Genomic DNA, 14,654 nt, shown 5'->3' with positions numbered 1-14,654 from the left:
CTCTGTGTTTTCTCTCTGTCAAGAATGCTGCTATCCAGTTTAAAATGTTGCCCCTGATGTTATAACTTTTTATTTTCTCAATTAATCTCCAATGTGGAACTTTATCAAATGCTTTAGCAAAATGGCAATATGCAACATCCACAGCGCTACCTTCATCCAGATACTGCGTCCATTTGTCTAGCACGGTAATAAGCTGCAGCACCGTTGATCTGCCCGTCATGAATCCGTATTGTTTTCTGCTGAGTAGTTGATAATTCTTCAAATGCTCTAAAATTTTTTCTCTTATTATGGTTTCCATTATTTTTCATATGACACAGGTCAAACTCACAGGTCTGTAATTACCTGGTTCATTTCTGTCGCCCTTCTTATAGATCGGTGTGATGTTCGCGATTTTCCAGTCTTCAGGTAACTCATTGCTCTGCAGCGACAACATGAATATCTTCCTGAGTGGCGGGGAAATTATTCCCTTCACCTCTTTTATCACCCGTGGGTGCAACCCCTCTGGGCCTGGAGACTTATGACGTTGCATTTTATCGATCACTCTTTCTATAGCATCACATGTAAATTCTATGACTGGTAAGGGAGGAACATTCTTAATATCAACGTTGGGTGTCATCCCATCAGGTTCCTCGGTAAAAACAGTACTATAGAAGTTCGCCAGCACCCTCACTTTTTTGTTCGTCGCTTTGTGTTTTGGCTGTTTTTTCAGTATTCGTATAAAGGTCACATTCGCCCACTGATGACTTAGTCTTTGACTGTACGTACTTCCAGAATATCTTAGGGTTTGTTTGGACATTCTGAGCAATGGTCTTCTCGGTGTCCTTAATAGCATTTATAGTCTCCTTTGTAACTTGATTACTTAATCTCCGGTAATCCTCTTGCATTTGTATATATTCACTTGACCCATGTATGCCACCATCCTGCATTCTTCTCAATCTATTCCAATATCGTTTTTTCTTCTTGATCTTTGGCCACAGTCTTCTGTTTATTTCCAAGCCTTTATTTGTCCTCTTCCTGAGTGTATCTTTACCTCTGAATTCCCTTTGAGGAATACACACTTTGACAGCCTCTAGTAACTTCGGCTTAAATCTCCTCCACATTTCATGTATGTCTAGAGTATCAAGGTATACGTCCCAATCAATTGATAACAGTCCTTTTAATTGATCAAAATCCGCTTTTTCATAAAGATAAATTTTACTTTTGCACTTCCTGTCCTGTGATTCTATATCACATTTACAACTAACACATCCGTGGTCACTCTTCCCAAGTGGGCTTGTTATCTCTAAGTCCCTCAACGTTGTGTCATCATCAGTGAATACCAGAGCTAATATGTTCCCAGCACAGGTCCCTCTGAATCTGGTGATCTCCTGTATGTGCTGAGTGTAAAAACAATCCCGGACCTTTTCTAGGAGACTCAGGCTAAGGCTGTCCTCCCCAGATTTGCATGTTAAGTGTCCCCATTCTGTATTAGGCAAGTTGAAATCTCCAACAATAATTTTGTGCCTTGCACTGTATTCGCTGGTTTCTTGTAGTAACTTCAGTATTTTCTCGTTATTTTCATTATCACTGCTTGGGCTCCTATAAATAGACGTGAACAATAGTTCCTCATTTTTACATTTGATCTTAACTGCTATATACTTGCAAGCTTCCTCTTTCATCTGGATAATGTCATAGGCTATATCCTTATTTATATATACTAACAGTCCTCTTCCCTTATCCTCAAGTGCTAGATTTTTTCCAATGCTCTCATACCCTTCAAAGTTATTATACTCCGCAATGTCTCTATCAATACGATGATTTTTTGGTTTGACTTCCTGTAACGCTATCACATGAGGGGGTGTCTGTAACTCTTCAACTTTTGCTCCCAGCTCCACTATCTTATCATTAGTTAATACATCGACATTACAAAGTAACACATGAAAGTCTTTTTTACTTGACCCAGATGTACATATTTTATTTTGGATTATGCTTGTGGTTCCTCTATCTCCTTCCTCCACCTTTTTACCTTCAGTATATGCCGGTTCCAGGGACTTCCTCTTCATCATCGTTCATCATTTCATCGACGCCTGCTCCTAGGAGCTCCCACCAGGGGATGGCCACGGCAGAAGAGCTTTCAACTTTCTCTATCCAGACACTCCCTCCTTGCCTGCTCAAAGTTTCTCAAAGATCTTTCCCCCCTCTCCCCAACGTACTCTTGCACCCTATCCCTCCATTTCACTGGAGGTCGTCCTCTAGCATTCCCTCCCTCTATCTCACTCACATACACCCTTCTGGTCATCTTACTCTCCTCCATTCACTCCATGTGGCCAAACCGCTTTAAGGTCTGTCGCTTCACTTCTTCCACCACTCCACACTTCTTCCCTTCACCCCTGTGACACATTCCAAAATGCTCGTACACACTTTCATTACTCATTCCATCCATTCTACTCACACCACAAGCACTCCTCAAATAACTCATTTCCACTGCCTGCACTCTAGACCTCTGACTTTCATTCCAGGCCCATGTTTCACTTGCATATGTGAGGGTTGGTACTATTATTGTATTTCTCAAATCCCTCTTTACTTCCATGCTCACACTTCTGCCATTCATGATTCATCCCAAAGACCCTACCACCCTTCTTCCTTGCAATGCCCTTTCTCTTATCTCTCCCTCCATACCACCATGCTTACGCATAACTGATCCAAGGTACGTAAACTCATTGACCTCCTCCATTTCTTCACCATTCAGAATTATTTTGCATTCTTTTTCACATTCAATTCCCACTCTATATGGGCATACAAAATCTACAACCTCACTTCTACTTCGCTCACAAACCGTCACTTTACTTCTGTTGACATTTACTTTCAGCTTTCTCCTATTACAGACACTATCAAAAACACTGACCTAAACTACATAGTAGTTTCCCGAATCTTTCTCCTCGACGTTTTTCTTTCCGGCATTTGCTCTGAGTTCCTTCTCTCTTTTCCTTTCCTCAATGGTCATATCATGAGACACACCAACCTTCCTAAATATTTCACCTTTGGCATCTCATAATCCTTTCTTTCAAGGATCCTCTCAGAGTCACCACTATGAGCCTTGGTAGGCTACTCTGTTCTGTTTCTCCCTTGTATCTTCCAATTCGTCTTATCTCCTCAATATCACTGTCCAAACATGTCAAGCCCATCTCACTGCATAATTCTATGAAAATTAGCTTGTCATGCTCAATTTTTTCAGACCTAATTGCCAAGTTCATGCCCTCTTTCACCTTCTCTGGGATACCATACAAGACAATGTTGTTTTTCCTGTCTAATCTATTTTTTACTTGATTGGTAGTTTTATCCAACAGTTCTTTACCATTATGAGCATTGAGGAGCCCAAAAGCAGTAGCTCCTTCAGTACTAGACCCACTGCAAACCTTTGATGCCTCTGTCTTCAAGACATCCCTGTAGGATTTTGCCAAATCTTCCTTCACCTCTGCACTCACTTTGTTCCTCGTGTCGACTGTTATATCAACTGTTTTGCTTTCCACTGCTTCATTAATCACACTCTTGACTTCCTCCCCAACTTTCTGCTTGACTTCATCAATCCTAGATTTGAACTCACTGTTCACTTGAGACCTGATATCATCTCTAATTTCCTCCTTCAGACTCTTGACATCACTCTTGATCTCCTCTAAGGCCTCAGTGGTTTTAGTTTCCAGGGCATCCATACGTCTTTCTACTTTATCCTGTCTCTTGGATGTGTTGGTTACTTGTTTGAACAATTTCCCCGCAACAATATCGCATTTGGTACAATACCAGTGAATCTTACTTACTTGATTGCTGCTCAGGAAATTATACACTGCCTCAGTGACCTCCTCACACTTTATGTGGTGCCACATTTCACATAGTTCACAGCCTAGAGCCTTGTCTTCCTCACCAACCTTAACCTTACAGACTGGGCATGTGTCTGTTTGTTTATCTGCGTCGCTATCGTCTGCCCCTGTCAGCTGATCATCCCCGCCCCCAGCCGCAAGGCTTGTTTTGCCAGATCCAACAGTATCCTTGGTTTTTGTACCCGCCTGCTTACTAGACGGATTATTCTTCGAACGATTCATTCTTCTGGCAATATTACTATTGGAGAATTCCTTCACTTTTACAGAGCTCTCACGGGCACGTCCACCCTCGACCACGACCACGGACCCTAGGCCGCCGGTGTGTGGAGGAAAAGAGAACAAGGAAAGAACGAGGACAACAACAACACACTCAGCTTCCGCAAAGGTTGGGGCAGCCTCACCTGCAGGGCTGGACAGCAGCATGAGTGGCCAGGACAAGCAGGAGCAGACTGCTGCAGGGGGCAGGAGGGTCAGTGGTCACCAGCTGAAGCAACTGGCTGCTGGCAACTCCAGCAACAAAGGAGAGAGGAAGTTTGTGTGTCTGGAGTGTGGAAAAGAATTAACCACAAGGCAAGGCCTCAGATATCACACCCTTACACACACTGGTGTGAAGAACTATGAATGTAAGGAATGTGGGAAACAATTCATCCTGAAGAGTACCCTTGATACACACACCCTTACACACACTGGTGTGAAGAACTATGAATGTAAGGAATGTGGAAAAAAATTCAACCGGAAGGGTAGCCTTGATACACACACCCTTACACACACTGGTGTGAAGAACTATGAATGTAAGGAATGTGGGAAAAAATTCACCCTGAAGGGTCACCTTGATACACACACCCTTACACACACTGGTGTGAAGAACTATGAATGTAAGGAATGTGGGAAACAATTCATCCGGAAGGGTCACCTTGATAGACACACCCTTACACACACTGGTGTGAAGAACTATGAATGTAAGGAATGTGGGAAACTATTCATCCGGAAGGGTAACCTTGATAGACACACCCTTACACACACTGGTGTGAAGAACTATGAATGTAAGGAATGTGGGAAACTATTCACCCTGAAGGGTAACCTTGATACACACACCCTTACACACACTGGTGTAAAAAATCATGAGTGTGAAGAGTGCGGGAAGAGGTTCAGTGTGAAGCAGGCACTCAATCGACATGTCTTCAGGCACTATGGCCTTAGAGAGTTCAAGTGTGATGTTTGTGGAAAGCTCTTTAAGACAAAGAGAGACATTGCCAGGCACATGAAGATCCACTTCTGAAGTGTGTCTGCCTACAGTAGTTATAGTGACCAAGGTAGGGAAGGGGATGGGAGGGAGAGGAAGGGGAAGGGAAGGGAAGGCTAGCCCAAGAACGGGAAGGGAAGGAAAGGGAAGGAAATCCCAAGGAAGGAAAAGGGAGAGTAATGTGGTGTGGCTGGGTGTGGTGTGGTGTGGCTGGGTATGGTGTATGGTGTGGCTGGGTATGGTGTGTGGTGTGACTGGGTGTGGTGTGTGGTGTGGCTGGGTATGGTGTGGTGTGTGGTGGGGCTGGGTGTGGTGTGGTGTGTGGTGAGGCTGGGTGTGGTGTGTGGTGCGGCTGGGTGTGGTGCGGCTGGGTATGGTGTGGTGTGTGGTGGGGCTGGGTGTGGTATGGTGTGTGGTGAGGCTGGGTGTGGTGTGTGGTGCGGCTGGGTGTGGTGTGGTGTGTGGTGCGGCTGGGTATGGTGTGGTGTGTGGTGGGGCTGGGTGTGGTGTGGTGTGTGGTGAGGCTGGGTGTGGTGTGTGGTGCGGCTGGGTGTGGTGGGGCTGGGTATGGTGTGGTGTGGTGTGGTGTGTGGTGCGGCTGGGTTTGGTGTGGTGTGGTGTGTGGTGCGGCTGGGTATGGTGTGGTGTGGTGTGTGGTGCGGCTGGGTGTGGTGTGTGGTGCAGCTGGGTTTGGTGTAGTGTGTGGTGTGGTGTGGTGTGTGGTGTGGCTGGGTATGGTGTGGTGTGATGTGTGGTGCAGCTGGGTATGGTGTGGTGTGGCTGGGTATGGTATGGTGTGGTGTGTGGTGCGGCTGGGTGTGGTGTGGTGTGGCAGGATTTGACTCGGCGACTTTTTTTACCTCGCTGTTGGTGGTGTTTGCAGAAGGACAAGCAGGACCCGGACGGTGACATCATTATGAGGCTTGAGTACGGTCTCCTGAACTCCTCGTCCCTGGAGCTGATTGGTGAGTTGGCGACCCTGTTTTTTCTTTGTTCGCATGTCTTTCTGTCTCTATCTCTGGTTGTGGCTTTTAATTGATGGGTCTGTCTATGTCTGTGTCTCTGGATGTTTTATTTGCTTCTCATTTTCTCTCTCTCTCTCTGTCTGGGTCTCTCTTTGTCTTTGTCTGTCTCTGTTTTTCTCTCACTTTCTCTCCCTGTGTGTCTCTGTCTCTCTGGATGTTTTATTTGCTTCTCATTTTCTCTGTCTGTCTGTCTCTGTGTCTTTGTCTGTCTCTGTCTCTCTCTGGATTTCTGTAGCTTTTCATGATGGTTGTTTTTTTCTGTTTTTATTTTCTCTGTGTCTGTCTATGTCTTTGTCTGTCTCTGTTTTTCTGTGTCTGTCTGTGTCTCTGTGTCTGTCTGTCTATGTCTTTGTCTGTCTCTGTTTGTGTCTCTGTGTCTGTCTTTGTCTGTCTCTGTCTCTCTCTGGATTTCTGTAGCTTTTAGTGCTAATGGTTGTTTTATCTACTTCTCATTTTCTCTGTGTCTGTCTCTTTGGTAGTATTGCTTTCCTTCTCTTTCTCTACTTATCCCTGTTTCATTTTCCTCCGTTCTCATTTTTTGTTCTCTTTCTGTTCTTATGTCTTATTTTTTCACCGTTTTCCTTTCATTCTTTTCCTTTTTCATTTCTCTCTTCCTCTCCTTGTCTTAGTTTTCCCTTTTCATTTCTTCTTCTTCCTTTTGCTGTCTCATTTTCTCTGTGTCTGGCTCTCTGGATTTCTGTAGCTTTTATTTATTTATTTATTTTTACAACAAAGGAGACGGCTCAAGGGCAACAAAAAGTGCATAGAAAAAAAAGGCCCGCTACTCACCGCTGCCATAATAGACGAAAGTAAAGAGTGGCCAAGAGAGAGGTCAATTTGTGGTGGAGAGGTGTCTTGATAATGGCTGTTTTATGTCTACTTCTCATTTGGTCTCTGTCTGTCTCTGTCTCTGGGTTTCTGTAGCTTGTAGTGATAGTTCTCTCTCTCTCTCTCTCTCTCTCTCTCTCTCTCTCTCTCTCTCTCTCTCTCTCTCTCTCTTCTGGAAAAACAAATTGAATAGGTAACCTGGTGCGCACTTTCTCCGCAGAGCAACCCACGTGTACCTCCCCAGTCTAATGGTGAGCCTGGCGCCGCCCCTCGTGGTCTTCCAGCCTCCTCACCAGTGCATCTTCCACTCCTCCGAGCTTGTGTATAACTTGACCAACCAGTGATGAGGTGAGTGAGGGAAGGGAACAGAAGGGAAGGGAGAGGAAAGGAAGGAAAGGAAGGGAAGGGAGAGGAAAGGAAGGGAAGGTTGAGAAAGGGAAGGGAAGAGAAGGGAAGGTCAAGGAAGGGAAGGGAAGGTCAAGGAAGGGAAGGGAAGGGAATGGAATGAAAGGGAAGGGAAGGGAGAGAAAGATAAAGGAGCGGAAGGGAAGGGAAGGGAGAGGAATCAGAATCAGAAACTTTATTTCCATTTTATACAATGGTTATTCTTTACAGGCTTAAAACTATTGATCATAGTATATAGAGTGTTCCCCCCCCCCAGGCGGGGACTCCGAGGCAGGGTGAAGGTGCGCCATTTTGAAATTTGGGAAAAGATGTCTACATAGTTTGTCTATTTTTGATCTGTTGTCTGTCTGGAAAGCTGGATTTTCTTATAGCCTTCTCAAACTAATGCTTCCTCTACATAGTTTGTCTATTTTTGATCTGTTGTCTGTCTGGAAAGCTGGATTTTCTTATAGCCTTCTCAAACTAATGCTTCCTCTACATAGTTTGTCTATTTTTGATCTGTTGTCTGTCTGGAAAGCTGGATTTTCTTATAGCCTTCTCAAACTAATGCTTCCTCTACATAGTTTGTCTATTTTTGATCTGTTGTCTGTCTGGAAAGCTGGATTACCTCATAGCATTAGAAGAATGCAATTGATACCTTTTCTTGGCCTTTGGAAAGAGTTGATGTGAGGGGAAGTGTTGAGGATGCCCGCCTACAGTCCTTGCTGAGCAGTTTCTGTGTCTTTCAGAGCGTGTGAAGCAGTTTGCCAACCTGGTCCTGGCCCTCATGATGCTGTTCGCCAGGTACAATCACTGGATGGTGGGCGACAAGTTTGAGAGACTCGCCCCCTCACTGGTAATTATGCCCCGTGTCATTTTTCTTCTCTCTGTTCAGGGCAGGACCTAGTGTTTTTATGCTTTTTTGTTTTATTGCCCTTGAACTCTAAAAGATAAAACTACATGACCTCCCTAACCTAACCTACTTACCAACCTCCCTTAACCTAACTCCTAGCCTTAACCTTTTATACCTCCTTCCTAACCTTACCTAACCTCTACCTAACCTCCCTCCCTCCCCCAGGTGTTCTTCATGCTAACCTGCCGGCTCATCGCTGAGTACCAAATCCACCGGAAGGAGAAGATGGACAAGGCGGCGGCAGCGGCCAAGAAGTCACCCGCCGCAGCCGCCGAAGGGAAGGACGGAGGAACAGCCGCCAACTCCATCGCTGGCGGCTCCACGTCTACTCTCGTCTCCTCCTCCTCCTCCTCCTCCTCCTCCTCCTCCTCGCCCTCCTCCTCCTCCTCTCAACATGGACGGTCGAAGGAGGATGTTTAGTGTGGAGGTGTTTGATTGGGGTTTGTGGTTCAGTGTTTTTATTTTCATTTGTGTGTGTGTGTGTGTGTGTGTGTGTGTGTGTGTGTGTGTGTGTGTGTGTGTGTGTGTGCTACCCTTCCCTCCCTCCCTCACCCCAATGTTTGTCTCTAGGTGTTTGTAGGCGATAAGATGACCTTTCAACACACCTTCTTTCTTTCCTTTATTCTTTCCCTCTTTACAACGTTATTGTAAGTATACGTAACCTTAAACTAATGAAATACAAGTTACGTGAACCCTACCCTCGAGATATGTTATTTTGATCTCTGTACGTATAGGCAAGATTACGTCTCTTAAACTAACGATATATAAGTTATGTCAACCTTAACCTGCGAGGTGTATGTATAAGTAACCTCAATTCACTGGTATGTTTGTATAAGTAACCACAATTCATTTTATTTGTCATATGTTACTGTGATCTCTGTATGTATAGGGAAGATTATGTCATTTAAACTGATGGAATATAATTTGTCAACCTTACTTACGAGATGTTTGTATAAGTAACTTCAATTCACACTTTGATCTCTGTACGTCGAGGCAAGGTTACGTCAGCCCAGCACTCACTGTTTGCTTATTTCTCGTGTTTACATAGACGTAACATTACGATCCTTGTATTGCTGTAGGACTTGTGTTGTGGAGAGGAAGTATTGCTGTAGGACTTGTGTTGTGGAGAGGAAGTATTGCTATAGGACTTGTGTTGTGGAGAGGAAGTATTGCTGTAGGACTTGTGTTGTGGAGAGGAAGTATTGCTGTAGGACTTGTGTTGTGGAGAGGAAGTATTGCTGTAGGACTTGTGTTATGGAGAGGAAGTATTGGTATAGGACTTGTGTTGTGGAGAGGAAGTATTGCTGTAGGACTTGTGTTGTGGAGAGGAAGTATTGCTGTAGGACTTGTGTTGTTGAGAGGAAGTATTGCTGTAGGACTTGTGTTGTGGAGAGGAAGTATTGCTGTAGGACTTGTGTTGTGGAGAGGAAGTATTGCTGTTGGACTTGTGTTGTGGAAGTATTGCTGTAGGACTTGTGTTGTGGAGAGGAAGTATTGCTGTAGGACTTGTGTTGTGGAGAGGAAGTATTGCTGTAGGACTTGTGTTGTGGAGAGGAAGTATTGCTGTAGGACTTGTGTTGTGGAGAGGAAGTATTGCTGTAGGACTTGTGTTGTGGAGAGGAAGTATTGCTGTAGGACTTGTGTTGTGGAGAGGAAGTATTGCTGTAGGACTTGTGTTGTGGAGAGGAAGTATTGCTGTAGGACTTGTGTTGTGGAGAGGAAGTATTGCTGTAGGACTTGTGTTGTGGAGAGGAAGTATTGCTATAGGACTTGTGTTGTGGACAGACAAACAACGTAATATAATCTTATAAGGGAAGTAAGAGTGTTATAAAAATTGCAACAGTTTGTCAGAAAGGCCTATTTTTAACCCCTTGACTGTGGATTTCCTACAAGAAGACATCACCAAGCTGTAGGAGTGGAACAAAAAGTGGCTGCTACAATGCAATGATGAAAAATGTAAAGTTCTGCACCTTGGGAGGGGATATCCAGCACACCAATACCACATGGGAAACACTCCACTATCCACCACAGAGGCAGAGAAAGACCTGGGAGTGTATGTTACCAGGCTACCAGTGAAGGGATATCCAGCACACCAATACCACATGGGAAACACTCCACTATCCACCACAGAGGCAGAGAAAGACCTGGGAGTGTATGTTACCAGGCTACCAGTGAAGGGATATCCAGCACACCAATACCACATGGGAAACACTCCACTATCCACCACAGAGGCAGAGAAAGACCTGAAGTGTATGTTACCAGGCTACCAGTGAAGGGATATCCAGCACACCAATACCACATGGGAAACACTCCACTATCCACCACAGAGGCAGAGAAAGACCTGGGAGTGTATGTTACCAGGCTACCAGTGAAGGGATATCCAGCACACCAATACCACATGGGAAACACTCCACTATCCACCACAGAGGCAGAGAAAGACCTGGGAGTGTATGTTACCAGGCTACCAGTGAAGGGATATCCAGCACACCAATACCACATGGGAAACACCACTATCCACCACAGAGGCAGAGAAAGACCTGGGAGTGTATGTTACCAGGCTACCAGTGAAGGGATATCCAGCACACCAATACCACATGGGAAACACTCCACTATCCACCACAGAGGCAGAGAAAGACCTGGGAGTGTATGTTACCAGGCTACCAGTGAAGGGATATCCAGCACACCAATACCACATGGGAAACACTCCACTATCCACCACAGAGGCAGAGAAAGACCTGGGAGTGTATGTTACCAGGCTACCAGTGAAGGGATATCCAGCACACCAATACCACATGGGAAACACTCCACTATCCACCACAGAGGCAGAGAAAGACCTGGGAGTGTATGTTACCAGGCTACCAGTGAAGGGATATCCAGCACACCAATACCACATGGGAAACACTCCACTATCCACCACAGAGGCAGAGAAAGACCTGGGAGTGTATGTTACCAGGCTACCAGTGAAGGGATATCCAGCACACCAATACCACATGGGAAACACTCCACTATCCACCACAGAGGCAGAGAAAGACCTGGGAGTGTATGTTACCAGGCTACCAGTGAAGGGATATCCAGCACACCAATACCACATGGGAAACACTCCACTATCCACCACAGAGGCAGAGAAAGACCTGGGAGTGTATGTTACCAGGCTACCAGTGAAGGGATATCCAGCACACCAATACCACATGGGAAACACTCCACTATCCACCACAGAGGCAGAGAAAGACCTGGGAGTGTATGTTACCAGGCTACCAGTGAAGGGATATCCAGCACACCAATACCACATGGGAAACACTCCACTATCCACCACAGAGGCAGAGAAAGACCTGGGAGTGTATGTTACCAGGCTACCAGTGAAGGGATATCCAGCACACTAATACCACATGGGAAACACTCAACTATCCACCACAGAGGCAGAGAAAGGCCTGGGAGTATATGTTACCAGGCTACCAGTGAAGGGATATCCAGCACACCGATACCACATGGGAAACACTTCACTATCCACCACAAAGGCAGAGAAAGCCTTGGAGTGTATGTTACCAGGCTACCAGTGAAGGGATATCCAGCACACCAATACCACATAGGAAACACTCCACTATCCACCACAGAGGCAGAGAAAGGCCTGGGGGTGTATGTTATCAGGCTACCAGTGAAGGGATATCCAGCACACCAATACCACATGGGAAACACTCCACTATCCACCATAGAGGCAGAGAAAGGCCTGGGGGTGTATGTTATCAGGCTACCAGTGAAGGGATATCCAGCACACCAATACCACATGGGAAACACTCCACTATCCACCACAGAGGCAGAGAAAGGCCTGGGAGTATAATTATGTTACCAGGCTACCAGTGAAGGCAAAATCCGTGCCAATTGCAGCGGACGGGTTAAGAAATATATATACATATAGCATTTTGATATTTTTTTATTTTTTTTTATTTTTTATATGTGGCCTATAGTGCCGGTAGGCTAATCCATATGAGCCTGATGGTCGGCCCTAGCCCGTCATGGCGCAGGCAATTGTTTATAGTGGTGCCATTATTATTATTGGCTCATGCTGCCCCCCGGAGCTCATTCTTGATTCCACTTGTGCTGTAGAGCTTCTTCTAGAGTCTGGGTTGATAGGTGGTCTTCAGGACAGCATGTGGGTAGTCTTAGGCCACTCGGCGGTGACTGAAAAATCCCAGGTGGTTAGCGGCGGATTCGAACCCACATCATAGACAACGCAAAGAATGCGAGGCTGGCACGCTAACCACTCAGCCACCACCTCCCCTGAATGCATGCCTACATTTTTTTTTATGGTAAAGGAAACAGCTGAGGGCAGTAAATGAAGCAGGAGTCACATCACGGCAGCCATTATAAATAAAATTCACCTGTTCCGCTAATGGGCTGGGGCCGTCCAAGAGGTCCTACTGGTGCTACAGGCAGACAGGGGATAGACAGGAAGCTGATGAGAAAATAGAATTCCCAAACCAATTCTGGTGTGTCTGTATGCATGTGTGTGTGTGTGTGTGTGTGTGTGTGTGTGGACTAGAACAAACAAACAAAAACATAGACCAATAGTTACATTAGGAAGACATACTCAAAAAGGAAAAAAACTTATTCATGGAAACCAACAAGGAAAGGTTAGATACTGAGGAAGGGAGGAAGAACAAAGGGGTGGAATAAGATAACATGTGCTTGTGTGCTTAGAACTGAGTGTTGGAAGATCAAGACAGGAAGGAAGGGCATGATTGCAGGCTGCTGGAAAATACAATACAATACATTACGATAGATTACAGTATGGAAAGTATGTACCTGCCTCTAATAGTACATACTGAGGATGATATGTAGCTACTTCTTCCATCCTCACAATTAATACAGGAAGGAAGGGCATGATTGCAGGCTGCTGGAAAGTACAAAAAGATACATTGCAATAGATTACAATATGGGATAATAGTGTGTAGCTACTTCTAATAGTATATACAGAGGATGATATGTAGCTACTTCTTCCATCCTCACAATTAATACAGGAAGGAAAGACATGATTGCAGACTGCTGGAAAGTACAAAAAGATACATTGCAATAGATTACAATATGGGATAATAGTGTAGCTACTTCTAATAGTATATACAGAGGATGATATGTAGCTACTTCTTCCATCCTCACAATTAATACAGGAAGGAAAGGCATGATTGCAGGCTGCTGGAAAGTACAAAAAGATACATTGCAATAGATTACATCATGGAATAATAGTGTGTAGCTATACTAATACAGAGGATAATATGTAGCTACTTCTTCCATCCTCACAACGAAGGCAGCATTTCCAGACAGTAAGTAACAGCATAATCGCAAACCTCTGGAAGATACAAAGTGACACAAAGTGAAAACATAATTGGAAGCTGCTGCTGGAAATTACGAAAAGGACATTACGAGATGAAACACAACAGACCAGCGTGCTTCCTCCTTCCTCTGAATTATGGCAAAATCTCTTGGACAGGAACAGAAAAGAAAATGACAAACTGCTGGAAAAATACAAAGAACTACTGAGAAAGAAATGGACGCAAGGTGATAGATTATGTTACGAAATGGGGAAATAATGCATGAACTAACTGTCCCTTCCCCTGAATAGACACACATAAGCCAATGCCAAGGAAATAAAAAGACACTAGACCAGTTGCTCCCGGTCTCGCCACTGACCTGACCTGTCAGGTCAGGTGTGGGGCCGTCACGCCAGGTGTGGGACTGTCAGGGCAGGTGTTGGGCCGTCACGGCAGGCGTGGGACTGTCAGGGCAGGTGTTGCCCGTAGGGCCGTCATGGCAGGTGTGGGACTGTCCGGGCAGGTGCGGGGCGGTCATGGCAGGTGTGGGACTGTCAGGGCAGGTGTTGAGCCGTTATGGCAGGTGTGGGACTGTCATGGCAGGTGTGGGGCCATCAGGGCAGGTGTGCGACCGTCAGGGCAAGTGTGGGGGCATCAGGGCAAGTGTGGGGCCATCATGGCAGGTGTGGGCCGACTGTCAGGGCAGGTGTCGGGCCGTCAGGGCAAGTATACGATCGTCAGGGTAAGTGTGCGATCGTTAGGGCAGGTGTGCGATCGTCAGGGCAGGTGTGGGGCCATCAGGGCAAGTATACGATCGTCAGGGTAAGTGTGCGATCGTTAGGGTAGGTGTGCGATCGTCAGGGCAGGTGTGGGGCCGTCAGGGCAGGTATGGGGCCATCAGAGCAGGTGTGGGGCCATCAGGGCAGGTGTGGGGCCATCAGGGCAAATATACGATCGTCAGGGCGGGTGTGCAATCGTCAGGGCAGGTGAGCGATCGTCAGGGCAGGTGTGCGATCGTCAGGGCAGGTGTGGGGCCGTTAGGGCAGGTGTGGGGCCATCAGGGCAGGTGTGATCGTCAGGGCAGGTGTGGGGCATCAGAGCAAG

At 45.9% G+C, this 14,654-nt stretch overlaps 1 protein-coding gene and 1 long non-coding RNA gene across 22 annotated transcripts in view; one reads left to right on the top strand and one right to left on the bottom strand.

The window, feature by feature from the left end:
• Positions 1–14,654, top strand: part of LOC126984779 (DNA polymerase epsilon subunit 2-like) — a 124,136-nt gene that overhangs the window by 48,595 nt on the left and 60,887 nt on the right. For 4 of the 21 annotated variants that reach the window (XR_007737731.1, XR_007737729.1, XR_007737732.1 and 1 more), the window contains exon 7: positions 4,121–4,239. Coding sequence is in view for 6 of the 21 variants with exons in the window: in XM_050838852.1 (XP_050694809.1) it covers positions 4,121–4,323; positions 5,981–6,062; positions 8,084–8,190; positions 8,413–8,667 (647 nt within the window). In the remaining 15 variants the exon portion in view is untranslated. Of the gene's footprint in view, positions 1–2,011; positions 2,687–4,120; positions 4,324–5,980; positions 6,063–7,170; positions 7,299–8,083; positions 8,191–8,412; positions 10,102–14,654 lie in introns of those variants that run through there. The other 17 variants (XR_007737736.1, XR_007737737.1, XR_007737735.1 and 14 more) reach the window with 11 other exon arrangements.
• LOC126984794 (uncharacterized) lies at positions 4,523–5,167 on the bottom strand. Its single transcript, XR_007737809.1, has 2 exons — positions 4,852–5,167; positions 4,523–4,767 (listed from the first exon to the last, which is right to left on the bottom strand). It is a non-coding gene; the product is annotated as an uncharacterized LOC126984794 (long non-coding RNA).

The sequence above is a fragment of the Eriocheir sinensis genome, chromosome 57 (genome assembly GCF_024679095.1).
Source record: "Eriocheir sinensis breed Jianghai 21 chromosome 57, ASM2467909v1, whole genome shotgun sequence".
NCBI lineage: Eukaryota > Metazoa > Arthropoda > Malacostraca > Decapoda > Varunidae > Eriocheir > Eriocheir sinensis.
This window is presented reverse-complemented; position numbering and strand designations above follow the sequence as displayed.